Below are 25,185 nucleotides of genomic sequence, written 5' to 3'. Positions count from 1 at the left end.
TAATGAACGGGATTCCCAAACCAGTTCCAGTGGAGGGTGACAACACCTGGCCCGTGATTGGCCGAGACTCCCTGCACAGCGACGTCATTGTTTTCCCTCGACATTCCGACTTTCTTCCTCTTGCTTCACGTCGATGTCATGCAGAGACCACGCCATGGCCCCGTTATATTCGCTCAGCGGTCTCCTCCCCCGTCGCTGTACTTCACTCCTTTGGAATAATACTCCGTAATGCCCTTACCCCTCCTTCGCCCTCGCCAGAGCTTCTCACTGCCAGTTGTCTGGTCGCGTTCCATCTCGAGCCTAGGCGCTGCTCCCACTGCTGGCCCATTGGTCTTGCGCGCTGCTTCGTCCTGCACGCATCCCCGCTGTCGATGTGGCTGCCGTCTGGCTAGTGGCTGCTCGTGTTCCTGCTGTGCTCATCCCCGCTCCTCATCTGTCTCTTCTTCTCTTTCTACTTCTTCCTCTAGATCATTCTCATCCTCGTCATCCTTATCATCGTCACATTGGATCCCATCCCCTCGTAACCTACGCTTCTTCTCATCACAGCCCGCCATGGCGCAGGAGTTTAAACTCAAAGATATCCAGTCCCTAGCGGACCTCCAGGACCTGGATAAGGTCGAGTCCGAGGTCGAGGGCATCCAGGACGCCAAGGTCCTGGTCGTCAAGTATAACGGGGAGTATCATGCCCTGAGCCACAAATGTACCCACTACGGAGCGCCATTGAAGATGGGCGTCGTTGCTCCAGATGGGAGGATCACTTGTCCGTGGCATGGAGGTATGTTTTATTCCGAATTGATGGGTTGGTTTCGGATCGGTGTTGATCTGGTGTATTAGCCTGCTTTAATATCGGCACCGGCGATGTGGAAGATGCGCCGGCTCCGAATGCCTTGAATAAATTCGAGATTGTCGAGAAGAACGGCGCGGTGTATGTCAAGGGCGAGGAATCGGCCATCAAGTCCGGACAGAGAGATCCTGCCGTGAAATGCAGCGCTTCTTCTGTTGGTCCTGAGAAGATCGTGGTCGTGGGAGGGTAAGCATTGAATCTCGACAGTCCCGGATCATGTCTGCTAACAATCAACCAGTGGTGGTGGAACCTTGGGTGTTATCCAAGCTGTTCGGGAACTGAAATACAAGGGCGCCATCACCGTCATCTCCCGCGAACCCAACCTCATCATCGACCGACCCAAGCTGTCCAAGGCGCTGATCCCGGACGCCGAGAAGATCCAGCTGCGTCCGCGGGAATGGTACCAGGAGGCTGCCATCGACACCGTCTCCGACGAGGTGACTGGCGTGGACTTCACCAAGAAGATCGTGGCGACCAAGTCCGGTACTTCATACCCGTATACCAAACTGGTTCTGGCCACTGGGGGTGTGCCGCGTGGTCTGCCCCTGGAAGGGTTCAAGGATCTGGGCAACATCTTCCAGCTGCGGTTCGTGACGGACGTCCAGTCCATCCTGAAGGCCGTGGGCGAGAAGAACAAGAAGATCGTGGTCATCGGCAGCTCCTTCATCGGTATGGAGGTCGGCAACGCCCTTGCCAGCGGCAACGAGGTCACCATCGTCGGCCAGGAGAAGGCCCCCATGGAACGGGTCATGGGCGAGCGAGTCGGCCGCATCTTCCAGAACAACCTGGAGAAGGCCGGCGTGAAGTTCAAGCTGGAAGCCGGCGTCGTCAAGGCCACCCCCTCCGACGCCGACGCCAGCAAAGTCGGCGCCGTCCACCTGAACGACGGCACCGTGCTACCGGCCGATCTGGTCGTGCTGGGTGTCGGCGTGCGCCCGGCCACCGATTTCCTGCAGGGTAACGCAGCCGTGCAGCTCGAAAAGGACGGATCCCTCAAGACCGACGAGCACTTCGCCGTGCCGGGTCTGAACAACGACGTCTTCGCCATCGGCGACATCGCCACCTACCCCTACCACGGGCCCGGCACGGATCCCAAGACCGGCACCTACACGCGCATCGAGCACTGGAACGTCGCGCAGAACGCCGGCCGCGGCGTGGCCCGCGCCATCGTGCACAGCCTGACGGCGCCGTCGTCCGCCGCCTCCCTGCAATCCCTCAAGCCCAAGGCCTTCATCCCCATCTTCTGGTCCGCGCTGGGCGCCCAGCTGCGGTACTGCGGTAACACGCCCAACGGCTGGGACGGTCTGGTGCTGCACGGCGAGCCGGAGAACGGCAAGTTCGCCGCGTACTACACCAAGGGCGACACGGTGGTGGCCGTGGCCACGATGGGCATGGATCCGATCATGGTCAAGAGCGCGGAGCTGATGCGCCGTGGCAATATGCCGACCAAGTCGCAGATCGAGGGCGGATTGGACGTTTTGATGGTGGGCGTGCCGAAGTCGGTGAAGGTATAAATCAAGTATAGTCGTAAATAAGGTAATTTGAAAAGATATAGCCACCCTTATGAAGGACTAGTAGCGAATGTTCATGATTGATACATAATGCATAATGCATAAAAGGAAACGAAACCCAGGGCATCGACTAACAAGTAAATGCAATGAAGATTTTTATTTCTCCTCGTAACGCCATACATAAATAGACAGGTTGGATGGAAAGGAATATATAACATGGGGGGGAAAGTAAGCGTCTATGGAACGATAGAAGTTGTTCTAAGGTCATTTCTTCTCCTTTTCCTTCTTCTTCGATTTGCTGCTCTTCTTGGTCGGTGATGCTTGTTCGGGCTCGGGCTCGGGCTCAGGGGCGGCGGGTTGAGACTCGGGTTCAGGCTCCGGCTCAGCCGCCGTCGAAGAAGAATCGGGGAGAGCACCGGACATGGCGGTCCTGGAGTCGGTGCGGATCGGCAGACTGGACGACCTCCGCGGGGCGCCGGGGAAGGCGGCCATCACGCCGTTGCGCTCGTCCTCGACGACCTGGGCCTCCTCGTCGGGGGTCAGCATCGTGCCCTCGATGCTCATGAAGCCGCGATCGCGCTCCGACCCGGGGATCACGTCGACGTCGACGACCCGGAAGCGCACGGTGCCGCGCACCCGGTGCCCGGACACCGACCGGAAGTAGCCCTCCGCGGCGGCGGACTCGTCGACCTCGGTCGAGGCCGGGTCGTCCAGGAGCGGGTTGGCGTCGGAGGCCAGCGCGACAGGCTTGAAGTGTTCCTTCTCGGGGTCGAACGCGGCCGAGGGTTCGGAGGAGTCGTCGTCGGACTGCGACTGCGACTTGGTCTTTGCGGCATCGGCGTCACTGTTTGCGGTCTCTTCTCCTTCTCCCTCCTCGCCGTATGCACCGGGTGGAACCCACTTCCAATCGGACGGCAGTCTCTTGCGCTCGACGCCCACGGAGAACAGGTTCAGGACCACGGCGCCCAGGAACCCCTCGGACTGCACGTTGACCCAGCCCTCGAGGACCTGGCCGCGCTGGGGCCGGAACACCAGGAAGGTGGCGGTGAGGTAGACGTACAGGACGCCGTACTCGCCGGCGGAGCGGGCGAGGGTCAGAGGCTGCGGGTTAGGGTCGTTGGGGGTGAAGGCGGACTTGGATTCGGCGGGGTGGGTGCTGGAGATCGAGGCGTTGGAGTAGGCCAGGACGACGCCCTGCAGGGGGGCGTAGTACGTGAGGATCAGCGGCGAGAGGTGCTCCGCCAGCAGCGAGGCCAGCGCATGGGTCGGGGAGATCGAGATGGGCGAGAGAGGAAGATACAGCGTCGCGGTGGTCAGGGTGTATGGCGAGTCGGGGGTCGAAGGTGCCGCCGCGGGAACGGCTTTCGAGCTGCTGCTCTTCTTGCTGCCCTTGGACGATTTCTTGCTCTTCTTTTCGTGGGTGGTGGATTTGTCCGCGATCAGGTTGGCGTCGTGCTTGCGTTTCTTCTTCGACGGTGACGACGAGTCCTTGGTCTTGTGTTTGCGCTTGCGTTCCTTCTCCGGCTTCTGCACGGGGTGAGACGTCGGGTTCGAGTCGATTTCCATCTCGTCGACTGCCATTGTGGATTGGGGTGGGCGCAAATCAATGCGCCTTTTCCTCGGGGTTGTTGGGGGTTTGAGAGACTCGATGGATTTTCCCGATGTCGAAATTCTTTTTTTTTTTTTTTTTTTTTTTTTACTTCGTCCGGGTGGAGAAGACGGGGAAGGCGGTGAGCAGGGCGGTGGGCGGCATATCAGGACAGCGAGAGACCAAATCGCGACTTTTACAACAATGAAAGATTCCCGACTCCGCGCCATCGTTATATTTTTGGGTTGATTCCTGGAAACTTGCTCAGTGGGAACCTTCAATGGAGGACTCTTCTTAATCCCAATCATGTCGTCGATTCTCTCATTTGTTGGATGGGCGGTGCTTCCAAACGTGAGTGATAGCAACCCCCCGACTCGCCTTTCGCATCTCCTGGCGAAATAATATCTTCATGTATGGATTGACTGACGTGGTGATTCTCGCAGTATGTCACCTCCCTGGTCCAAAGCGTCTACTATGGACTCACGATCCGCGCGGGGGATCCTCGACCGCAGCCCCCCTCCCCGCGCTACGCGCGCCATCGCCGTCGCATCTTCATCCTAGTCGTGACCGGCTACCTCCTCTACACCCTCTATGAGTCCTTCCACCGCGTCCAGGTCGCCGGCGACTTCTACAAAGCCCTGGGTGTATCTCCTCTGGCCGATGACCGGACAATCAAGTCGCGGTTCCGCCGACTCGCGGCGCAGCACCACCCGGACAAGATCACGCAAGGGGAAGGTCTTCCAGCCGACAACTACTTCGTGTACTTGAAGCTGGCGCAGGATACGCTGCTGGACCCTGCGAAGCGGTTCGCGTATGACCGATTCGGGCCCGACGTTCTGGGCTGGGGAGATCGCCACAAAACGATGCAGGACTTTCTGATGACGGGGCTGCAGCGGTCTCTGCTGCCGTATGTGGGCGGGTTCGTTACGATCATCTTCTTGAATTTTACCTGGTGGGCGAGCTGGGGTCGCTATGTAAGTGAAACTGTTCGGTGGTCAAACTCCCTTTCCTAACCGGTGGTCTAGTGGCGCTTCTTCACCTTCGGAGCCCTGCTCACTCTCGAGCTGACTCTGATCACCCACCCGGGGGCCCTGTTCATTCCCTCAAACTACATCCCCCCTGCTCTACGTGACCTACTCGGCATCTCCGCCGCGAACCCGAGTTTCTATCTCCTGCCGTTCCAGATTCTCACCCTCGCGCAACGCGCCTCGGTAACGCTACATATCTTCATTTCGCAGGTGACACCCCCCGAAATAAGCCAGAAGCCCTCCGGAACAGGTGACCGTCTCTCTCCGCAGACGATGCAGAAACTCGCACAACTGCTGCAACTCTCGCGCACGACGGACGGCGAAGCTACTCGCCTCTTGCAGCTGGGGTTTGCGCCGTTTCGTGGTGACCGCGAGGGCGTGGCGACTCTGCGCAAGGGCATGAAAGAGGGGTTGGTGCTGAGCAGCGTGCGGGCTAGTCCTGGGGTTCAGACGGCTGTTGGGGAGGTTGTTGAGCGGAAGATGCGCGAGAAGAAGGGAGAGTGATCTCCATTTGGTATATGAAGTTATACGGAGTAGTGGTTGTATAGCGAACTGTAGATACAGAAATACATATGACAGTTAGATCATGCATTCGAATATCGATGAAATGATATATAAGCAATAACTCGTATGAGATCAGCTAATGCAAAGAATCATACCCACATAAACTGGACAGCGTCTAAGATATACTCCGTATACCCCCTCTTGCCGTTCGTGCTCAGCCAGCCCTAACCCGAGCAGTGGGTCAGATCACATGACCAAAACTCTAAACTACCACAGATTTCACATGACCATCTGGGTCTGGTTGGATGTGAAAATAACAAATTTGTATGGGCGCTCCGAGACGCAGGTCTCTAGCCGACTCGAAAGTGTGGAAAATTCTACTAAACTAGAGAGGGTAAGGCACAAAGTAACAGGCTATCTAGTGCCGTTTTTACTTTTTGATTAGCGCCTTTTTTGCAGCCGTAGCGGCCGATTTACATGTCAGAGTGTGGCTGCCTGTCTGTTCTTGAGATCGAAGTTCGATGGGTCCGGCGGAGTGGAGGCGGTCAGGTTAGCGTTGGCGGTCAGACTGGTTCTGCCGAGTAGTATCGCGGGTGCGGAAAAACGTTTAGTCTGGTCATGGAAAGGGACATCGAGAGGTGGGTATGTTACACAACCACTGGGCAGGGTCGAGACAATATCAGAAAATCAGTGACTAGGCCTGTCTGCTCTTTCGAGACCAAGCTGTGGGTATATGGGCAAAAACGATCATGCTTTGGATAGGGCATACGAAGACAGTACTACTAGTGGATTAGGATCAGACTTGTGGGTATATATAGTAGGGATGAATACTGTTCTTATTACTTGTCGAGAGTTCACACTAAAACGTCCATTTTTATACTACTGCAGCAATCTTTCCTCCACTCCCGCAAGCTCAAGCATTCAAATACATAAACTGTATCAGCACGAGCTTTTATAGAGCCTCTCACCCGAGAGGTTCGACCAAACCACGATACACAAAGCCATCATGACACCGGGAATCGCTCAACTTATCAAAAACCCCGTGCAGCAAAAGCTGTAATTGACCTTGCTTGCTCAGGTGTCGGCTGCACCAAAAACGTTGCCATCCACAGGGAGAATCCCGTGGGAACGATAAGCAAATGAGCCAATACCAACCAGAAAGTACTAGACGGGACGTGTCGTCGTTGGCCTCCAGGGGACAGTAAGAAAGCAGAAAACGATCAATACACCCCGCCGACACAAGAATTCAATGGTCCGAATATGCAGCTACATTATCGTGGAGATGCAGCCAAATGCTTTTACTAATGACCGGTGCGCGTTGACCATCGACTTGCAGTCGTACCTCACTGTGGTCAGGAATCTTCAGTGTAGCCATGACGGGCTTCGTGAATTCGTAGCCCTTCTTTCAGTTAGTGATTCCCGACGGGGACAGATGAACTAGCATCGGAAGACACATTGTGGAAGGACTCGCAAACTGCAAGCCCCGTCCGACTGCATACTAGACACAACCGAGAGCCTGAACAAAAGCTGCAGGAGAGATGCGAACAAGTCGGAGAACTTCTTGTGGGTATATGGGACCTAAGACGATGGATTGGCTTCACCGGAATTAGCGACCGTACTCTATGGCTTGGTCAGGAGTTGACGGCATGACTCCCGCAACCCATGTGATCGAAGGCCAATCCGATATCCGATAGATTTGTGTGAAAGGTCACGAGACTGCTTAATTTGGATTTGTCTGTGGCTAGACTCCAGCTCCTGCCTGTAGCCGAGACAGAAGTTGCTCGAAGAGAAGATGTATCTGTCATTTGACTAGATACAAACTCATCTAAAGTTTGATCAATGAAGGTTCAAAGCCATGAAGCTCGTGCCCACCTTTGTCCACACAGAGAGCTAGATTTGAGCAGATGACCGAGAATGCTTGTTCTCACATATTTCAAGGTTGATCACTCGTGACATTGTCCCTGGCTGGCTCTGGCAGTTCTGTCGTTTGTAGAACATCCGGGATCAAACAAGAGTGCGATCATCCGAACATGCTCCATCCAACACATAAATTGACCAGAAAAAAAACCCCGACATTGGAAGCCAACGCTTAAGTTTGAGTCGAGCTCTAGAATTCATCTTCTGATGCCGAGATACCATGTGTCTAGCTGGTCGGCGCTTCCTAGATCATCAGCATTTCAAGAATTGTTCTCTTTTCATCCTAATGCGTTCATAGGTAAGTGTCCTGATCCAGTACCATCATCCTTCATCGATGCCTCGACCGTCCAGTTGCAAACGATGGTCTTGAGATGGCTCTAAGGAGTGGAGTCAAAGGGACGATAGCCTGATCTTGGCCGAAGCCCGTCAGAGCAGGCGTTGCTGGGGAGGCGGTAAGCGGGTCAGGCGCAAGATTGCCTGAACAGTTAATACCTGGATTCTTGTTGGATGAGGTGAATGACCTGATCCGGTGCTATATTTCCATTACGGGCGATGTTTACTTTGGGGCGGGAGAAATCGTCGGTGCTGTGATTCATACTGATCAATACTAGGGAGGGGAGTTTCTGTTAGTGTGCCAGGCTCCCATGTCCCGACCCAGTCCAGGGGAGGATCCGTGGTGGTTGATTGTATTAGTGGTGACTGATTATTGCAGACGAAAAGCCAAAGACCGGTCGACGAGGAGATGGAACAGTGGATAAACCGGGTCTGTCGGGTTGAAAATTCGTTTGGTGCGCCTTTTTCCCCCATCGTGCCGGTCCATGCGTCAAGGAAGGGAATGGATGGATTGCGTTCCGACGGTGGCGAGCCGGATTTCTTGGGTCGTGGAATCGAGATTATTCCAGTTGTTACCGCCGGTCGATCTGTTAGTCGAGTAGGGCGTCCAGTTAGTTGCAGGGCCCCTCAGGAGAAAGAAAAAAAGAAAAGAGAAATGAAAAGCAATAGAAAGGGGCCAATTCGATGGGAAGGCATCGTCTAATGGATGGACGCGAGGCTATCCACCTGATGCCGGGATCGTGACCCATGCAATGAGCCTGAGGATAGAGACGAGAGAATACGAGTAATTAATGGTGGCCGGAAGCGGTGGAAGTACGGCGTAATAATGTACGGTCCTCCGTCAGGCAAGGAAAGACTTCTTGAACAGTTTGATCCCGTTAAATTACCCCGTAATCGCCATACACACGCATACCGCCATGACGTTCCCCCCGACGCGTTCCGTACGCGTACCTTACCGCCGGCCGCTGCTCTTCTACCAGATCCGCCCTGCACCACAGACGGCCGCAGAACAAAGTCTGTCTCTACTAGACGAGAGATGGACACACCAACAATAATGAAACCACATCTTTATCCCTTCCATCCCCCCGGCCTTGCCGTCTCGCCCTCCTCTCCTTTTCTTCCTCTCTCCCATCCCCCCTCCCCTCTCTCCCCCATCTCGACTCTCTCTCACCACCCTCATCTCCCTCTTCGGCCTCTACTCCACCACCCCCGGACTATGTCATCTCGGCCTCAATTCTCCTATCTTGAACAAGCCTCGCCGTGACCGTGAACTGGCTTTCGCCGCCCATCCTTCGCCTTTCGGGTTCGGAACCACGCAACCCCAACGCACTCAATCTTCCACCGTGCTTCGTCACACACTCCCCCTCCCCCCGGTCTCCGTCACCCTTTTTTTAAACTACTACACCACCAACGACTCTGACCTGCCTCTAAAAAAACACTGCCTCTCTACGCAGCGGACGGCTTCCACCACTTACTGTCCAACACCTTGGGGGGAATTCTGCACCTGCTCTGTGAACGAGCCTCCCGTTAGCAACACCACCGCCATCCCCCAATTTCGTCGCAAAAACGCTACCACTGGGCGATCAGCATCATGCCGACCTCCAGCTCTGCTACCTCGTCGGCCACCAACGGTCGCTCCAGTCGATCGGGGGCGTCCAAGGGCGTTTTGATTCTCAAGTTGTCTCCCGACGCCCTCAGCCAGTTTGCCACGCCTCCCCCCGAAATTAAGGACAAGAAGGCCAAGAAGAACAGCCCCCCCAAGATCCAGGAGCCCGTCGCCGAGACCCCCGTCAAGGAGAAGGAAGCTTCTCCTGCCTCGTCTTTCGCCGAGCCTCCAATCCCTCCCTCCTCTGTGGACAATGCGTCCGATGCTCCCTCTACCCCCGCGGCCGGTACGTCGGCTGCCGACACTCCTCGCCGTAAAGGCATGCCGGGCCCCAAACCCGGAAGCAAGAGAGGTCTGAATCAATCGACCGAGACACAACCTAAGCCAAGAGGCAAGCCGGGCCCCAAGAAGAAGCCCAGACTGTAAGTTGAGATAGTCCTGCCGTCCTCCACCCAATTCATCACTAACGCCCTGTGTCGCAGTGACGACGGAACCGTCGACCATGTCAAATTGGCGGCAAGCCACCGACTCGGACCCAAGGCCAACACCGGTGCCATCAATGCCGGTCTTCGGGCCCTGGATCGAACGGGAGCCCCTTGTCGCAAGTGGGAGCGAAAGCCTCTTCAATTGAAGAGCTTCACTGGCGTGAATTGGAACCTGTCCAGCTGGCGAGCTCCTCGGCCTCAAATCTCGGAAACGAATGGCGAGGTCAAGAATGGCGTCCTCGAGACAGGGGATAGCGACAGCAAGGCCAACCATAGTGCCGGCGGAGTGCCCAGCGAGAAGAGTAACTCGGGCGACGGAGACCTCACGCCGATTCCTCCCAATCTCACCGAAGCCTCGTCGCCTGCGCCTGCGGTGGCCATGGCGGCATAGGCCATTGACTACAGCGTCCACGATTTGCATCTCATTCCTTCTTTCTGTACATTATTTTTTCATTTTGACTCGGACTGTCATACCTTTCCTGTCGATTTCTCGTTTGTTTCCCTTGTCATCTAGTTGACAGGTCCTGGGGCGTTTGTTCTTTTTTGCGTCATTTTGTCATCTGGGGTTGTACTTTGCCGGTCTGGCGTTTGGGATTCATATTTTCTAATCGGTCTTTCTGTCCTCGACAGACAGGTTTAGCGGTACCGCTTGAATAACCGTCGTCTTCCATTCGCCCTATGATTCTCTTTGTTCTTTTGCGCCTTTGTTCTTGTTCTTTCTTATCTTACTTTTCCTCTAATTGTTATTTACGAATAAGTTATGTACCACCATGGTTGCGAAAGCATTGGATCTGGGATCTCTTACAACAGCATCTGTCAAACATAGCCGGAGTCATCGGAGGGATCCGGGGGAAGGGGGAAAATGGCATGCGGTAGACGTATAGAAACAGGTGGCATGGCAGGTGGGATATGCCTGGATCCTGCACGGGAAAATCTAGTATATGTGTTTATTCATGCCTGCGCGCTTAGTCAATGCATCCGAAACTGATTTCTAACCGTATAATGCGGAAATTTGCATGGATGACGGTATCACCGCTGCAGAGAGCCGGGATGATGAAGTCATGGCGAGAGGGGTTCGAAGATCGATCGGACTGGCGCTGGAGCTACAAACAGGCAGCCGTCATGTTGAGGAGAGAGAGGAAGAGGGGTCGAGGCCGCGGCATGCAAGGAATGGCTGGATATAGAGACATTGGGTGGTATACTCCGTCGAAGAGAAGACTTCTCCAAGCCCAAAGCGCCCGAATCCCGTGCTTCTTCCCCCGCCGCATTCTTGTCAGGCCATTCATTCATCCGTATTCCTCCTGCTGCTTCTCTCCTCTTCTTCCCTCCTCTTCTCCACAACTCTCCTCTGTTTCCCGTTGGTTTACTTCTCCTGTCCCGTCACACAGAGCGAACGCCAGCCTTCTAGTCTACGCTGGTTCCCTGGTTCGTTGGGAATAAAACCGTCCGAGTCTCTTCTCTTGCCTTCCCCCCCGTGCATTGAGCCTGGTGGTCTGTTCGTGAGTGATTGTTTTGGAAGCATTTTTTCTTCGTGTCCTTTTTGATCTGGATGCACTGTCTGCGTCCTGTACATGGCCTTAGAAGCACGATATCGAGAGATCTTGACCTTGGCGCTGTTGGTGACTTGCTGCTACGACGGCGGTGCTCCACTCTCCGTTTACGGAAAGCCGTGATCCTCCCGAGAAAGAGTGCAAGATCGAAGACAAACGATTCGTGAGAGCAAGCAGCGATTTATTGTTCTCACTGACCTCGCCGATCTCGACGAACTGGCAAATGGTGGTGTCTTGACTGCGCCCGTTGTCGAGCAACGCACCCGAGTAGCTCGCGTGAGAGGGGAAAAGAGGCCCATTCTATGCCCGTCGAACTAAGAGAAAGTACCCGCCGCCCCGTTCGTTGGCTCCAAGTCCCGCGAACGATTCCCCTATGGATGCACCTTTCCCCCCTTCCGATGGAGCTCGAGCTCCTCTACCTTCATCTTCCGGCCCGACCAGCATCTCTTCGATCCCCCGTCGTTCGTCCTACGCCTCCGTCCTGTCCGGCACCGCCCTGTCGCCCCCGAGCAACTTCTCGCATCTCTTGCCCTCCGCCTCCACTTCATCCTACCCCCCACCCATTCATCCCGAAGGCCGCCTGCTGAGGCACTCGGCCGCCGTGGATGCAGACATGCAGATGAACAACTCCGCCTGGAGGACGTCGACCGGCGATCCTCTTCCTCCTTACTCCCGCAAATACGCCGGCTTCTCGTGCTTCGATCCTTTTTTCCACAACCCGGGCGGCTTGTCCGATCCCGCCGCCTCGTTCCTCACGCCCTCCTATCTCCGCAACTCCCGCTACATCGCCCGCCTCGATGCTGCTCGACGAGCCAAACTGGCATCCCAACGAGATGCCGTCTGCTCCCCGTCCGCTCCCAATAACCCTCTATCCACATCCTCGAGCCAGGGGAGCCTACCTCGGATAGCACCCTCACACCGCGGCATGACGTATGATATCATCGAGAGGGAACCGCCCGGTGACGACGACCACCTCTTGCCTCTGCCATCCCGCTGGAGCGATGGCGACAAATATGCCGGTCTGGAACTGACAAATGGGGGGTTGGAGGTTCGATACACGGGCCCCGTCAATAAGCACGAGCACGAAGCCGCCGCCGTCCGTGCAGATAATCCGATGCCCCCACAGTGTGGCATCTACTATTTTGAGATAACGATTCTCTCCAAACCGAAAGAAGGGTATGTACCTGTGCTTGAATGGTCCTCATGCTTTGGGGAAAGAGAGGGACAGGGCAGAAGATGCTGACTTGCACTAGAATGATCGGAATCGGGTTTTCAAGCCATAAAGCATCGGTTGAACGACTCCCCGGGTGGGAGCAAGAATCGTGGGCTTATCACGGCGATGATGGTAAATCGTTCTTTGGCGAAAGCCAAGGGCAAGGAAAACAATACGGCCCTACCTTCGGTGCTAACGATACCGTGGGCTGCGGAGTGAACTTCGCGACCGGGTGTGCTTTCTTCACTAAGAACGGCGTCTTTCTCGGTATGTACCGGGATATGTGAGACTGGTGCAGTATCACAGGCTAACGTCAACCTTGCTTCCTCAGGCAATGCTTTCCGGGAACTGCAAAACGTCAAGGTATACCCGTCGGTGGGAATGAAGAAGCAACCCCCCGTGCATTTGGCCGCAAACTTCGGTCAGCAACCGTTCATGTTCGATATCGACGGCATGGTCAAGGTACGTTCCGAGTCGTCTTCCTCTTGCCTTGGGATTCAGCCTCACCTAGTCTACAGGAAGAAAAAACCTCGATCTACTCAGATATCCGTGCCATCAATACCGCCAACCTCCAGCCACCTTTGGACGAATCCGCTTTGCTTCAAGAGCTCGTTGCGCAGTTCTTGGCTCACGACGGTTACGTGGAAACAGCTCGGGCATTTGCTGAGGAGGTGGCGACGGAATCGGCCGCCCTGGAGAACGGGCGTCAGGAGCCCCTCAAGAAGTACGAGGTGGAAGAGGACGTTGAAGCGGTCAATCGGCAGAGTGCGTATCCGACCCCTCCTCATATTCCCGAAGGGACTTTGTCGACTAACTGTACTAGAAATTCGAGCGGCTATACTGGAGGGGGACATCGACAAGGCCTTGAAGTATACCAACGCCTATTACGCGAATGTCTTGCAGTCGTTTCCCCATATTCACTTTAAATTACGATGCCGGAAATTCCTGGAAATGATGCGTCGCTGCCACGAGTTGTCCCTTGCGGCGTCCAAGAAGCCCAAGGCCTCCAACGGGGTGCATGACAGCAGCGCCATCGTTGACGAAGAGATGGAACTCGACGAGCAAAACCACGACGGAGATGGCTGGGAAGTGGACGGAATGGACATGGAGGAACCGGAGCACAACGCCAAATCCAACATCCTTCTCACCGAAGCGGTTCAATACGGGCAGCAGCTGCGCTTGGACTACCCGAACGACGAGCGTGGAGGCGACAAGAAGATGCTGGACGACATCTTCTCATTGGTGGCTTATCAAGACCCGAAACGGTCGGTGCATGGGCATTACCTCGACCCTGCCGGGCGGATTGCGGTCGCGGAGGAGTTGAACTCGGCCATTTTAGGTAGGCTTCTCCTATCTGATTTTCTGTAGGATCGGGACAGCCGCAAAGGCAACTAACAAGCAACAGTGTCACTGGGCAAATCGTCGTCGGCTGCTCTGGAGCGGCTATACCAGCAGACCGAGGTTTTGATCACCGAGATCAGTGAAGAGGGCGGCGCCGGGGCGTTTATCAACGTGCGAAATGATTTTTTGCTCTAAATTCCTCGCTCGCATACCGGAGAGAGGAGATTGAGTTTCTATTTGTTGTTTCTTTCTCGGGTGGACTGGCATCTTGAAATCTGACTTCGAACGATTGCCCTCTTTTCGTTTCTCAACTCATTTATTCCTTGGCTCCGGGACTCTCCCGTTCGTTCATACCATGCCCTGATTCGGTGGATATACCTACGGTATCATGAGTCGACGTCTTTTTCTTCTCCCTTTATTTTCAACGCTTTGATTTCTTTCACCTCGGCGTGGACACTGGACAGTAGCCAATGGACATATGCCCCTCAACCAATCAACATGATGCATCTGCAGGGGGCGCAGGAGATATTGGGCGTCAATGCGATACGACGATCCTGAGGCCAGCGATGCGCTGTGCAGAAGTCGGTCTTATGGAATCGAGTCGGGGGGGATTAATATGTGGGACATAGGAGTTAGAATACAAGCCATGATACGTTACTTTTGTCTTACGTGAAGGGGTCATGCGTAGGAAGGATGACGTGCATCCTCGGAAACCTCAGGCAGCGAGCGGCGTGACCATACGATACGGCAATACCGGCGGGAGTGGCGGTCACGGGCGCTGACAAAACGAGGCGGTGACGGTACGGCAGGCGCTCTGGAAGCGGCAGGAACGACCGGCGAGTCTTCCAATGACCTTTTTCTGTTCCTTCAGTCGATGCGATGGTGGAGAGCAGTCGATCTCTCTCGTCCGTTCTTTCTTTCTTTCCTTCCCTCGGACTCTCTCTCTGCTCCAACTCACGCCCAGCTCCACCAACCCCGTCTGGTCTCTTCTAGCTCGATGATCTGGCGCCTCCACCCCCCAGCTCACTGCTCCGTCAAGGGGTGCCAGCACATTATTCTCGCTCGTGCAAAAGGGAAAGGCCGCATTCTGCTTGCCAGCCATGGATTCTTCCCGTCCACATAGTCCGGCCCTGGCTAGTCAGGTTCCCTGCATTCCTACCCACTCGGCCACCACTCCGGCGGCCCTCCGCTGCTGCTGTGGCCGTAATGACTGTGCATTCCTTCATCATAATAATGTCGCCTTGGAGGGGCTGGAGAAGGACTTGGCCACTGCCGCTAGATTGGGTCAGGTACGTATTAGGTCTCTCATTCTTTGTGCCTGAAGATCCATGCCGAGTCGTCATTGCCCATATTTGGGAGGGGTTGTGCCTGTTGGCCTGAGCTCGTTTGTAGATACTTCCCCTCCCTTCCATCTCTTTGATTTTCCTCATCCCTTGAATACATCTATACACTGTGGGGGCTTTGTTTTCTTGCCGGCTTGTTTACTTTTGTCCGCTTGCGTTCTGGAATTTGCATATTACCCTTTTCGTCATGTTCGGTCCAAAACCGGATGAAGACCAAACAATGGGCTCGAGTACTCTGTCAACATTCACCTCACCTCATATGGCGACGGCAAAGATCGGATCCCCTATCCTATCACACTGCGTTCTAGTCCGTCATGGCCGCTTCCTATGAGAAACCTGCCTCTGCAGGCGTCGACATGAGCTCGTCATCGCTAACCTTTGCGCTGCAGGCTTTACTCCATCGCCATGAGTCCTACATGGCGGAGGCCGAGGAGGACCGTCATCGGTTACTGGCCAACATCGAAAGTCTCGAGCGCGAAAAGCGTCAGGCCCAGGCCGAGAACGCACGCATCATTGAAGAGAATCGGGGCCTCCTGGAGCAGCTGGACGGCCTGAACCAGGCCGTGGCGGATTCGGATTCTCATGCCAAGTCGCTGGCCGTCAGCTTGGAGAACGCCGAAGCTGAGCTTCGCAAGTTAACGGCCTCGGCTGCGCGTGCGGCCGATCTCGAGGCGCAGTTGGCCCAGATGGAGGTGGAACAGCTTAAACTGCAGGAAAGTCTGCTGTCTGCCCAGGAAGACTCCAAGTCGGCGATTCAACGCTGGAAGAACGCCGAATGCACTCTGCGAGACCTGCATGACCAGGTCGATCGGATTGAAAAGGAGGCCCGCGAAGAGCGCGATCGTCATTCGGATTTGGTTCAGCGCATGGAGCGAAGACGGGCCGTGGAACGAGAACTCGACGGCGCTGCCGGACGGCTGAAGGGGGCGGCGGCAGCTCAAGAATTGGGCCGTGACCACGGCGGAACGGTGGTGTCGCGCTTCGTGCGGGACATCCTACAGGACAATGCCAACTTGCAAATGGGAATCGTGGAGTTACGGGAGATGCTCGAGAGCTCTAACCAGGAGGTACAAAGTCTGCGGGATCAGATTCTGTCACATCAACCGCTGGCATCGACAACGGAGGGTGACGATGACGAGAGACCCCAGCATGCAACGACATTGAGTCAGGAACTTGAGTCGAAAGAGCCGCGCCGAGTGTCGCAAGAGTTTCATATCCATCATCACTACCATACGCCGCCTGTATCGGCCAGTTCAAAGAAGGACAAGGCCACGCTCTTCCGGCGTTCGAAGAAAAGGCGTTCGCTCGGCAGTCCTTCAGTCTTGCACTCGGCGTCTGGCACACAGCTGGCCCGCAAATCAACGCACCGATCTCAGTCCTCTACATCCTCAACATCGACTATCTTATCTCAAACCTCCGTCTCCATCCCTCCAGGGCCCTCACATCGATGGTCTCTACAATCGTCCACCGCAGATTCACTGGCGAGCTCGCCGCAGTCGGCATATCGGTCTTCATCTATTTTTGACCGTGTGGAACGCGGCTTCTCGTCCCAAGCTACAAGCCCGGAGAGTACTGTGCTTCTGTCTCCTCTTAGAAATTATGGCTCCAAGAATGGTCCGTTCGATACGGGGCCTCGCCCACTGGATGGGTCAGAAGGCGACGATCATTTGGAAGACGATCTATTCAACGAGTACAGCCTAGATCTGGCACCACTCGAACCCGTCATCCCCGAGGAACGAGAGGATTCTTCGTCGTCGGTGCAGTATGCGGAGTCTGAACGGGCTCGTTCGCCAGCACTTCCCGACGAAGCCTTCTCGACGCCATATCGGTCTCTGCGCCGCGCTGCCTCTCACGAGAGTCTCTTCTCGGTGGCAGGCATGGACATCCATACCCCCAGCCGCCGTCCATCACGCCTGAGCGATCTGCCTTCCGCCGCCTTGCCCGTTCACATGACACGCCGCATCATGTCGTACGGGTCCGACCGCTTCTCTACTACACCGGTGACCGCGACTACTACCGTCAATGCCGGCCGCGAACCCTCCAGGGGCTCGGAGCAATGTCCCCAGACGCTGTTGGCTTCGGTCGCTGCCAGCAGAAACCCAATGCCGGAAACTCGGCCTGCTTCCCTGGACACTGTTCGCCCCGACTCTACCGCGCCCACGCCTGCTCGGAAAATATCCATTGGTCGCCGTGTTGGCGGCTGGGTCCGAGGTCGCTGGGGCACCGCCCCTGTGGCGACCAACGGGGCCTTACAGCCCCACGCAGAGGAAAACGCGTCGTGTGCATCCTCAATGCGCTCAGAGTCCTCCAACCCGTCTTTAGGCCGCAATTCACAGAACCTCAAAGCCGAGTCGGTTCCGAGTTTGCGGTTCCGGTATCCAGGCGTCAACCAAAAGGGTCCGATCATGGGCTTCCGACCTTCTCCGCGAGCGCCAGCTGCTATACATGCCGAGCAAATCGACGAGAACCTTCTGAGAGAGAGTCTAGCCGAATGATTTGGCTTGCTCACATATTCTGTGTGCCTCGTTCGCACGCCGACCCCACCATGCTACTTTGCCCCGACATTTTTCTTTGTAATTATTGTATCTTCACACTCAGCAGTGTCATCTTGTCCATCCTTATCCACTTCTCATATCCTTCATTTGCGGCGGACTCATCCTCCTGCCTTAGCTTTTTGCATGTGATTGGGTAGCAACTTCCATCACAAGGAGCCTTTTGTTTATAGATCAATTTTGACTTGATACCCCACGAGCGGACACTCTTCCAATTCTCTTTTTTGGCAGGCATATGTTGCACTGACTATTATTGTACATGTACGAGTCGGCTCTTTTCAGGGGATAAGATTCATTTGTGTTGCTTCATTAGGGATCGGGCGAGGTTGACCGTCTAAAGCCTACAGCTGCGTCTCAGACTACAGTCCGTTTACAGTGAATGACAAATCTTTTACCTTGCAAATCCCTGGGCCACCAGCCTGGTTGCTCCTGTTTATTGATCCTCTTTTTGCGTAATGCGATACATGCGGATGGGAACCTCCGTCGAATGGAAAAAGCCCGTTTGCTCCTCCGGCGGGGGCGATTCAAACGGGACTTGATCCGTCCGGAGCCGATTTTCTTCTAGAGGATGTAAGCACAAGTAGAAAGTAAGGGAGAGAAACCAAAGGGAGGAAACCCACCACACGCGTCCAAAAACGTCCGAAACGTCTCCTGATTCCGCAAAGTCGCCGCGATGACGAACTCCTTGATACCGTAGTTCTTGAAGAGATCGTGCAGCGTGGAGATGAGGAGGGGGATAAGATCGGTGTCGTAGATCTGATTCTGGTGGTTAGTTTGTCCTTTCCTCTTTTCCCTTCATCATTTGAAGATTGCGCTTGGGGACCGGTTCCCTATGCTTTACGGAGTTTTATTTACATGGCAGATATGCTAGATCAGGTGGGTCTAGTATATATCCTACCCTAGGTATCTTACTCTTTTATCCTAACGTGTACTACGGGGATATACAAGAGGAGGGGGGGGGAGGGTCACGTACCAAATCCGCACCAAGTGCAACGTCGAATTCAACGGGTGTCTCATTCGTATCTCCGCGGGGTTGTGTAGCCGGACCGTCAGGGTCACGGTTCTCATCACCATCACCACCATCATCGCTCCCACCACCCAACGGCGTGCCCCATTCCCACACCGCCGCCCCGAACTGCCCCTGCCCCTGCCCCTCGGGAAGAAGACTCCTCCGCGCACAGTCCCGAATATTCTCGATCAGCGCGGGCTCCCGATCCGTGGCCAGCACGCTGCGCGGACGCAGGTACGCGGCGCAGAACATCGACACGAGGCCGGTACCTGCGCCCAGCTCGATGACTCTCTTCCCCGCGACGAGGGCCTCGCCCGCCGGCGTGGACAGGTACGTCGCCAGGTGGAGGGCGGCTTCCCAGGTGCGGAAGCCCGTCGTGCCGGCGGCGAGGATCAGGCCGCGCGACTCGGAGGTGATCACGGTTCTGGGGGGTGAGGGGTGTGGGGTAGCCGGCGGGGGTGTCGGCGCGGTGTATTTGATGTAGGTTAGTTGTTGGGCTTGTTGGATGGTGGAGGACGGTTTGGGTTGGGAGATTAGGGTGGACCAGGCATCGATGAGGTCGGGGTGGATTTCCTGGGGAGAAAGAAAGAGGGAGAGGGTTGTCGATGAGAATATAGATCTTTTTCTTTTTCTGCATACGAAATGGCAAGGGATGGATTTCATACATCCTCCTCTGGATCGCTGATCGCTTCTTCAATCCGAGATAGAATCGTCTTCAGGACGCGTGCCCGATAGTTCACCGGGGGGATGGGCCAGAGGGAGGCCTCGTTGAACATTTGTTCGTAGATGGTGCTCTGCACGGCGGGGTGGACGATGGCGCGGCCGTGGGGGAGAGGGAGGCGGTGGGGGTCGACCTGTTCGTGGAAATGGCGGGCGAGCAGGTCGACGTGGGGGGTGAGGGAGGACATGATTAAGAACACGAAGGATGCGGCATCTGAGGGTCTAGAGAGAGCGATAGAGGTAGAGATACAGGTAGAGATACTGTAGAGATGCTCTGTAGAGAGAAGACCCGCAGTCACGTGCAGGCTAACCCCATCCGGCTAGCGGGACGGCTAGCCGAGAGCCCACGCTGCACAACGAAACGAACCCAAAATTGTCTTGAACATCTCGAGCCCGCCGACAGCGACTTCGACAATCCCACCCGCCTCAACTTCTCCGTCCCTTTCGACGACGCAGATTTCCCGCAACAATGGCCGACACTCCCGTTACCCTGCGGACTCGCAAGTTCATCCGCAACCCCCTGCTTGGTCGTAAGCAGATGGTCGTGTAAGACTTCCACCATCCTACTTGCTTTTTTCTCCCCGTTTCCTGTGCTCGGCGGTTGCGATCTCAGTTCGGCATGGGGCAAATTTGGACCTACGACGGGATGAAGATGAAGAAAGAGATGGAGGAGATATTGCACAAGATATTTTTTGAACATTCAAGATGAAAATCTGGGGTTCGAAGAGACATTTCCGATACGACGACCGTGAGAAGAAAGGGAGGGAAAACCAAATACGCGGGGAACTGAGAAATTTGCAATCTGGAATCGCAACGATCGACCGAGCCAGCACTTCTTGATTTTCCATTTCTCTGTCCAGAACTCCGTCATCTAACGCGATAAAACTATAGGGACGTCCTCCACCCCAACCGTGCCAACGTCTCCAAGGATGAGCTCCGCGACAAGCTCGCCGACCTGTACAAGTCCAACAAGGACCAGGTCTCCGTCTTCGGCTTCCGTACGCAGTACGGTGGTGGCAAGAGCACTGGTTTCGCTCTCGTCTACGACTCCACCGAGGCCCTGAAGAAGTTCGAGCCTGCCTACCGTCTCGTCCGCATCGGTGCTGCCACCAAGGTGGAGAAGCCCAGCCGACAGCAGCGTACGTCTACACACCTTCTGTTTTTACACTGCGTGGATCCGCCTTTCATAAAAAAAATACCAGCAGTTCTGGCGGATGGAAAACTAACACGACACAACAGGCAAGCAACGGAAGAACCGCTCCAAGAAGTTCCGCGGTGTCGCCAAGACCAAGGGCCCCAAGAAGGCCAAGAACTAAACCCCTTCTCTCGGTGGAATCTCGACTGGGTGAATGGGAAGGCGGTGGTTGTTGGAGGTGGACTCGGATGCGGCCAGGGGCTGGGGACGATAGCGATGGAGAAGATGATAATGATAATGGCGGCCCTCCTGTGGGGGTGTATGATAGGTTTGACCTGAGCAAATGGTCCCATGGTGTCTACCAGTGTTGTTCCAGTACTGCTAGCGCTACTACCTATACCATCTTGCCCCCGTTTGATTATCATACCCGTGGAAAACCAACCCTTGTGACGATTTGAACAAAAAACACAACACAATTTGAGAAAAGAAAAAAACTAAAAAAGCGAACTTCCTTTTTTTTTCTTCCTTCTCTCTCTCTCCAGGAGGCCCACTTGAAGCCTTTGACAAACCCGCCACCATCTGTCTTCTCTCTGATCTGATCTGAACTCAACCCGAGATCAACTTCTTTTTTTGTTTTGTGGGGGAATAGAATCACTTCTCGGTGTTCGGAATCTGGGAATGGGGCGGATTGAACAAAAATAAAATGACTTCCCCATGTTATTGCTTTTACATTCTCATCCTAACTTCCTCTCTCACACTCGTCATCGAACTCCCATCGAATGACCCCTCGAGCTAAGTTCCTCCCCGGAACCACCCGGTTGGAAACACCGTGACACGTCCCTCCCAACATCCAGTGTTCCCCTATCACCGGTGCCACCGACGCAAGTCTCTCGGCCCCAACGCATCCGGATCCAGAGGCACGGGCGGCTGGGCTGTGTTGCCGCGTAGGTCGTAGACTGTTTTACCAGACACACACAGACACAGACATGTCTTCTGGATCGGTGCGACCCTCCCTGCCAACACTCGACATGTTCATCCCAGCTGGATCCAGTGCAGTCTCACTACCCAGCAGGGCGCAGACCAGACTTCCCTTCTTCCCCGGGGATACACGCCGTAACCCTACCCTGCCTTACCCTGTCCTGTCTTGCCTTACGCTGCTGGCTCGGTGGCTCCTTAATTTGGCCTTGTCCCAGGTGCTGCTTAGGTTTGGATTCTGGATTCTAGATGAGGGAGTCTAGACCCTTGTCTGTTTCTCTTATGTCTGGTGTCGTTCAGCTGTGGGTTGGACTTGGACTGTCTGGTCTCAGCTGAGTCGGGCTGGCTGGGCTGGGCTGTAGGGCCAAATGAGAGAAGGTATTGTCGAGTCGTACATGTTGAATTGAAGGGCCTTACTCAATCTCAACATTCTCCTCGCTCTTATCTTCCCCCCTCACTGGTAGAGACCCAATAAATCAGATACCGTATCTGCGTCTGCGTCTGCTTCATGGAGCAAGTAAGTAAGTAGGTCTATCTACAAACAAGGATCCAAGATAACCAGAGCAAAGAACAACACCATAAGCCAAGGAATCATCTTGAGCTTAATTCCCTGTCTCTTTGTCTGGCATAGTCATGGTTATTTTTATCATAGAATATGATTTGGAATTCTGTGGACCACTGAGAGGTAGGGAAAGATTAAGATTATTTCTTTGTTGCTGTCAAAGGAATGAAGTATGACCGACTGGCTTCGCCGTTAAAAAAACAGAGTAGGAAAAAGAAAAAAAAAAATGAACAAAATGTTAGACAAGAGCCACACTATGCGCCGATCCCAATTAGGCGGTGGTATCAACGAGTCAAGAATAATGGATCACAAAACCAGACAGACGACAAGAGAGAAAAGGCAACACAAACAGAAATCCAGGAAACGCACGCATAACCGCCGTGAGGAAACAAAGAAACACCAACGAGCTGAAAACGCCCAAATCTGCCGCCCTGGGAACTGCGGTCCGGCCCTGTTCGAGCACGTCAAAGTCAAAGTCAAAATCAAAGTGGAATAAAAATAAAACGATGGAGAAACGAGAATGAAAGAGATTGCCGACCCTAAATGCAACCACACTCCTGCCAGCCCAGCCCAGCCCCAGCCCCAGTATTAGTGTAACATTGACTTTCTTTTTTTCTTTCGTTTCTTTTTTCTGGGTTCTTAAAATGATGACAAACAGTAAGCAGACATTAATGGATGTTCCAAGGAAGTAGTACAGTCAAGGGTGATATTTGGAATCATCCCAGTCGTCCAGAACGACAGGGAAAGAGACGGGTGGAATGAAAAGGGATCGAAACAACTGAAACGAAGATCATCTAGAGTGGCAATAGAGAAAGAGAGAGAGAGAACAGGGGAACGTCAAGTGCGGGATTTATTTGATTTTCGTCCCCGATGTTGTGCGCAGAGCAACCGTTGCCGCTGGACTTGGCCTGTAGACGCCAGCAGTCGGATTCCGTCCGACGCAGGATGGCCCCAGCGACTCGGCGTTCATGCATCAGAACGTTCCTGGTTTACTCAGGGCGGGGACTGGAGCCCGGTGCACCTCTGTCGATGCTTCCGTTGAAAGAGCACCGTACGGCAAGGGAACTTCATAGTCCGATGGCTTGGGCCGCGTATAGGGAAGCCCATTCAGCAATGTCCCAGGCCGGCCGGAATCACCCGCCTCGGAGCATTTCTTGTTCGCCTTTTCGGTCGTGATATACCGGTAGGTGTCCGAGCTGCCCTCCCCGATGGACAGCAGGCGGCTATTCTCGCGAGACAGGGCCCTCGTGAATCGGGTGTCGTTGCCACGGATTTCATCCCCCGAATCGGACGCATCCAGTGTGGAGGTAGTGAATGTGCCGCTGGATGACAGCAATGGTGACGGTGTCCCTACCGTAGTCAAGGGCAAGAATCCCAGTACCGCATCGTGTGTGTTGGGAGGAAACGGCTTCGTCCGAGCCAGAGGACTGGAACCCAGCGAGCCTCCGTTCGACATCGGCGGCCCGGGGGTGCGAGCACCACCGTTAGTAGCGCCTTTGCAGCTGCTCCAGGCATTGGATACCCTATAGTCTAGGGGAAGAGGCAAGCCTGAGATGACTTCCGGCGAGGTCGGTAGACTCGAAAGGCCGACATGATAGCGGCCGGTAGGATTGGGAAGAGTCCGATCGGTCCCCTGCCCTTCGGGCGACAAAGGCGCCAACAGAGGTGCCCCGGATGACGGGTCAGTCGATGGGGTACCCCCTGGTGTCGAGATCAGGTACGGATAAGCTGGTGGGTGCACGCTGCCTTCAGATTCTGGAGCTGAGAACAAGACATGAGGATTCGGGCCTCGGTTAAAACTGGCACCGCCAGAATTCCAGGCCTTGGGGTTCCATGGGATTTCGCAGTAGTCTGCAAGAACAGTCGCAGGCGTGCTGGGGATCATGTATGCCGAGGACTGGGGATTACTATACGCCTCCGAGGACTCGTCCTCGTAATTGATGGCATGATCTATTCCAAAAGGCTGACGACCGTAGGGATATGGAGAATCGGCGGGTCCCATCTCGTAGGTAGTTGGCACATGTCGTGAAATCGAGGCAGCACGAAAGGACGGATGGACTGGCAGTGGGCCACCCATCTTTGGGGTAATAGGAGGCGCATAGAAGCCTATCCTCTGGGATGAAGAGATTGCGGCGTTCATCGCGGCATACGGCCAACCAGTCACTTTTGTCTGCAGCATGGACGAATTCACCTTGGGTTGTCGTCTTAGCACATATATCACAAACATCTTTCTCGCTATCCAGTGGCATGATGGTTCTCTCACCCTCAAGAATTGGCAGTTGGTATTTCCAGCACTAACACAATTTGAGCAGCCTCTGCTATTGCCCATGTCGCCGCTGCATTTGATCTTTCTTTTCCGACATCGCTGACACTATTTGACGGTAAGAAATGGATCCTGTCCACACCCAAGAGAGTATGCATGAGAGTTGAACAGTACTTACTGCAACCTGGATTCGACGACGCGCCGGGTTTCGGCCTTTGCCATCTAGATCGGGCACAGGACTCACACAGTCGGTGCTCCTGTCTATTAGGTCCTGGGGCCCATCACCTCGAAAGGAATGGGACACGGAAAGAGGGTCTCGCTTTGCAGATTGATCAAAGACAGCCTCATCCTCGGGAGAATAGAAAGGATGGGCCATTGCTTCGTTCATTAGTGCGGATGAAAACATCATAGTCCCTCCGAGACTCACATCCAAAAGTCAAACCAAGTCCAAGAAACTTCGAAAGAAACACCAGGCGAAAGGTAGCCGGGGGACGAAAGCATAAAAGGGCACTGAATCAGGGATGGCTTGTCCAACATGCTCCATCTACTGTCTAGTATTCAAAAAGGAACCGGGAAGGACGAGGAGGGCTTAAGTCGGAAGCAAGGTCAGATTTTAAGGTCCATGTGTCAGTCTTTTCTTTTTGCCCTGACGGTTCCTTTTGGATTCGTTTCATTTTATTTTTTTAATTTTTTTGTCGGGTTTTCG

At 54.6% G+C, this 25,185-nt stretch overlaps 8 protein-coding genes across 8 annotated transcripts; 5 read left to right on the top strand and 3 right to left on the bottom strand.

Annotated features, from left to right (window-relative positions):
- The first annotated feature begins 145 nt into the window (after nt 1-145).
- nfr1 (putative AIF-like mitochondrial oxidoreductase (Nfrl)) lies at nt 146-2,472 on the top strand. Its single transcript, XM_024849307.1, has 3 exons — nt 146-775; nt 835-1,030; nt 1,083-2,472. Exons 1-3 carry the CDS (start codon nt 229-231, stop codon nt 2,356-2,358), a joined length of 2,019 nt encoding a protein of 672 aa, XP_024704903.1. The 5' UTR covers nt 146-228; the 3' UTR covers nt 2,359-2,472.
- Nucleotides 2,473-2,619: 147 nt separating this feature from the next.
- P170DRAFT_358815 (DNA-directed RNA polymerase I subunit RPA43) lies at nt 2,620-3,936 on the bottom strand (the record flags this gene model as incomplete). The annotated part of the gene is made up of 1 exon (XM_024844316.1): nt 2,620-3,936. The coding sequence occupies one exon, from the start codon at nt 3,934-3,936 to the stop codon at nt 2,620-2,622; it is 1,317 nt and encodes a 438-aa protein (XP_024704902.1).
- Nucleotides 3,937-4,249: 313 nt separating this feature from the next.
- P170DRAFT_475895 (J domain-containing protein) lies at nt 4,250-5,475 on the top strand (the record flags this gene model as incomplete). Its single annotated transcript, XM_024853299.1, has 3 exons — nt 4,250-4,294; nt 4,387-4,917; nt 4,969-5,475. 3 exons carry the CDS (start codon nt 4,250-4,252, stop codon nt 5,473-5,475), a joined length of 1,083 nt encoding a protein of 360 aa, XP_024704901.1.
- Nucleotides 5,476-9,340: 3,865 nt separating this feature from the next.
- P170DRAFT_330890 (uncharacterized protein) lies at nt 9,341-10,195 on the top strand (the record flags this gene model as incomplete). Its single annotated transcript, XM_024843364.1, has 2 exons — nt 9,341-9,753; nt 9,814-10,195. Coding segments are annotated over 2 exons (795 nt in total), but the record flags the coding sequence as incomplete, so codon positions are not given.
- Nucleotides 10,196-11,739: 1,544 nt separating this feature from the next.
- On the top strand, nt 11,740-17,758 carry P170DRAFT_447237 (putative Ran-binding protein (RanBP10); the record flags this gene model as incomplete). Its single annotated transcript, XM_024850861.1, has 8 exons — nt 11,740-12,542; nt 12,620-12,846; nt 12,911-13,041; nt 13,098-13,344; nt 13,403-13,918; nt 13,979-14,091; nt 15,063-15,209; nt 15,653-17,758. The coding sequence occupies 8 exons, from the start codon at nt 11,740-11,742 to the stop codon at nt 17,756-17,758; spliced, it is 4,290 nt and encodes a 1,429-aa protein (XP_024704899.1).
- Nucleotides 17,759-18,210: 452 nt separating this feature from the next.
- Nucleotides 18,211-19,763, bottom strand: P170DRAFT_437179 (protein-lysine N-methyltransferase). Its single transcript, XM_024849306.1, has 3 exons — nt 18,789-19,763; nt 18,436-18,571; nt 18,211-18,376 (listed from the first exon to the last, which is right to left on the bottom strand). Exons 1-3 carry the CDS (start codon nt 19,485-19,487, stop codon nt 18,249-18,251), a joined length of 963 nt encoding a protein of 320 aa, XP_024704898.1. The 5' UTR covers nt 19,488-19,763; the 3' UTR covers nt 18,211-18,248.
- Nucleotides 19,764-19,995: 232 nt separating this feature from the next.
- On the top strand, nt 19,996-21,103 carry P170DRAFT_437178 (40S ribosomal protein eS24). Its single transcript, XM_024849305.1, has 3 exons — nt 19,996-20,090; nt 20,436-20,683; nt 20,784-21,103. The coding sequence occupies exons 1-3, from the start codon at nt 20,014-20,016 to the stop codon at nt 20,858-20,860; spliced, it is 402 nt and encodes a 133-aa protein (XP_024704897.1). The 5' UTR covers nt 19,996-20,013; the 3' UTR covers nt 20,861-21,103.
- A 2,086-nt stretch (nt 21,104-23,189) lies between these two features.
- Nucleotides 23,190-24,855, bottom strand: P170DRAFT_475889 (uncharacterized protein; the record flags this gene model as incomplete). Its single annotated transcript, XM_024853298.1, has 3 exons — nt 23,190-24,407; nt 24,480-24,587; nt 24,658-24,855. 3 exons carry the CDS (start codon nt 24,853-24,855, stop codon nt 23,190-23,192), a joined length of 1,524 nt encoding a protein of 507 aa, XP_024704896.1.
- Nucleotides 24,856-25,185: the final 330 nt, after the last annotated feature.

Source organism: Aspergillus steynii (genome assembly GCF_002849105.1).
Source record: "Aspergillus steynii IBT 23096 chromosome Unknown P170scaffold_4, whole genome shotgun sequence".
Classification (NCBI taxonomy): domain Eukaryota; kingdom Fungi; phylum Ascomycota; class Eurotiomycetes; order Eurotiales; family Aspergillaceae; genus Aspergillus; species Aspergillus steynii.
Note: the sequence above shows the minus strand (reverse complement) of the source record. Positions and strands in the feature narration are given on the sequence as shown.

What these genes read in the sequence shown, in the direction of transcription:
- nfr1 (XM_024849307.1), top strand. Translation starts at nt 229, where the DNA reads ATGCCCTTACCCCTCCTTCGCCCTCGCCAGAGCTTCTCACTGCCAGTT. An exon ending in CACTTGTCCGTGGCATGGAG is followed by an intron (nt 776 to 834) that starts GTATGTTTTATT and finishes CTGGTGTATTAG; the next exon opens with CCTGCTTTAATATCGGCACC. An exon ending in AAGATCGTGGTCGTGGGAGG is followed by an intron (nt 1,031 to 1,082) that starts GTAAGCATTGAA and finishes ACAATCAACCAG; the next exon opens with TGGTGGTGGAACCTTGGGTG.
- P170DRAFT_437179 (XM_024849306.1), bottom strand. Translation starts at nt 19,487, where the DNA reads ATGAAATCCATCCCTTGCCATTTCGTATGCAGAAAAAGAAAAAGATCT. An exon ending in TTGCACTTGGTGCGGATTTG is followed by an intron (nt 18,572 to 18,788) that starts GTACGTGACCCT and finishes CACCAGAATCAG; the next exon opens with ATCTACGACACCGATCTTAT. An exon ending in GACGTTTTTGGACGCGTGTG is followed by an intron (nt 18,377 to 18,435) that starts GTGGGTTTCCTC and finishes TACATCCTCTAG; the next exon opens with AAGAAAATCGGCTCCGGACG.
- P170DRAFT_437178 (XM_024849305.1), top strand. Translation starts at nt 20,014, where the DNA reads ATGGCCGACACTCCCGTTACCCTGCGGACTCGCAAGTTCATCCGCAAC. An exon ending in GGTCGTAAGCAGATGGTCGT is followed by an intron (nt 20,091 to 20,435) that starts GTAAGACTTCCA and finishes ATAAAACTATAG; the next exon opens with GGACGTCCTCCACCCCAACC. An exon ending in GAAGCCCAGCCGACAGCAGC is followed by an intron (nt 20,684 to 20,783) that starts GTACGTCTACAC and finishes ACGACACAACAG; the next exon opens with GCAAGCAACGGAAGAACCGC.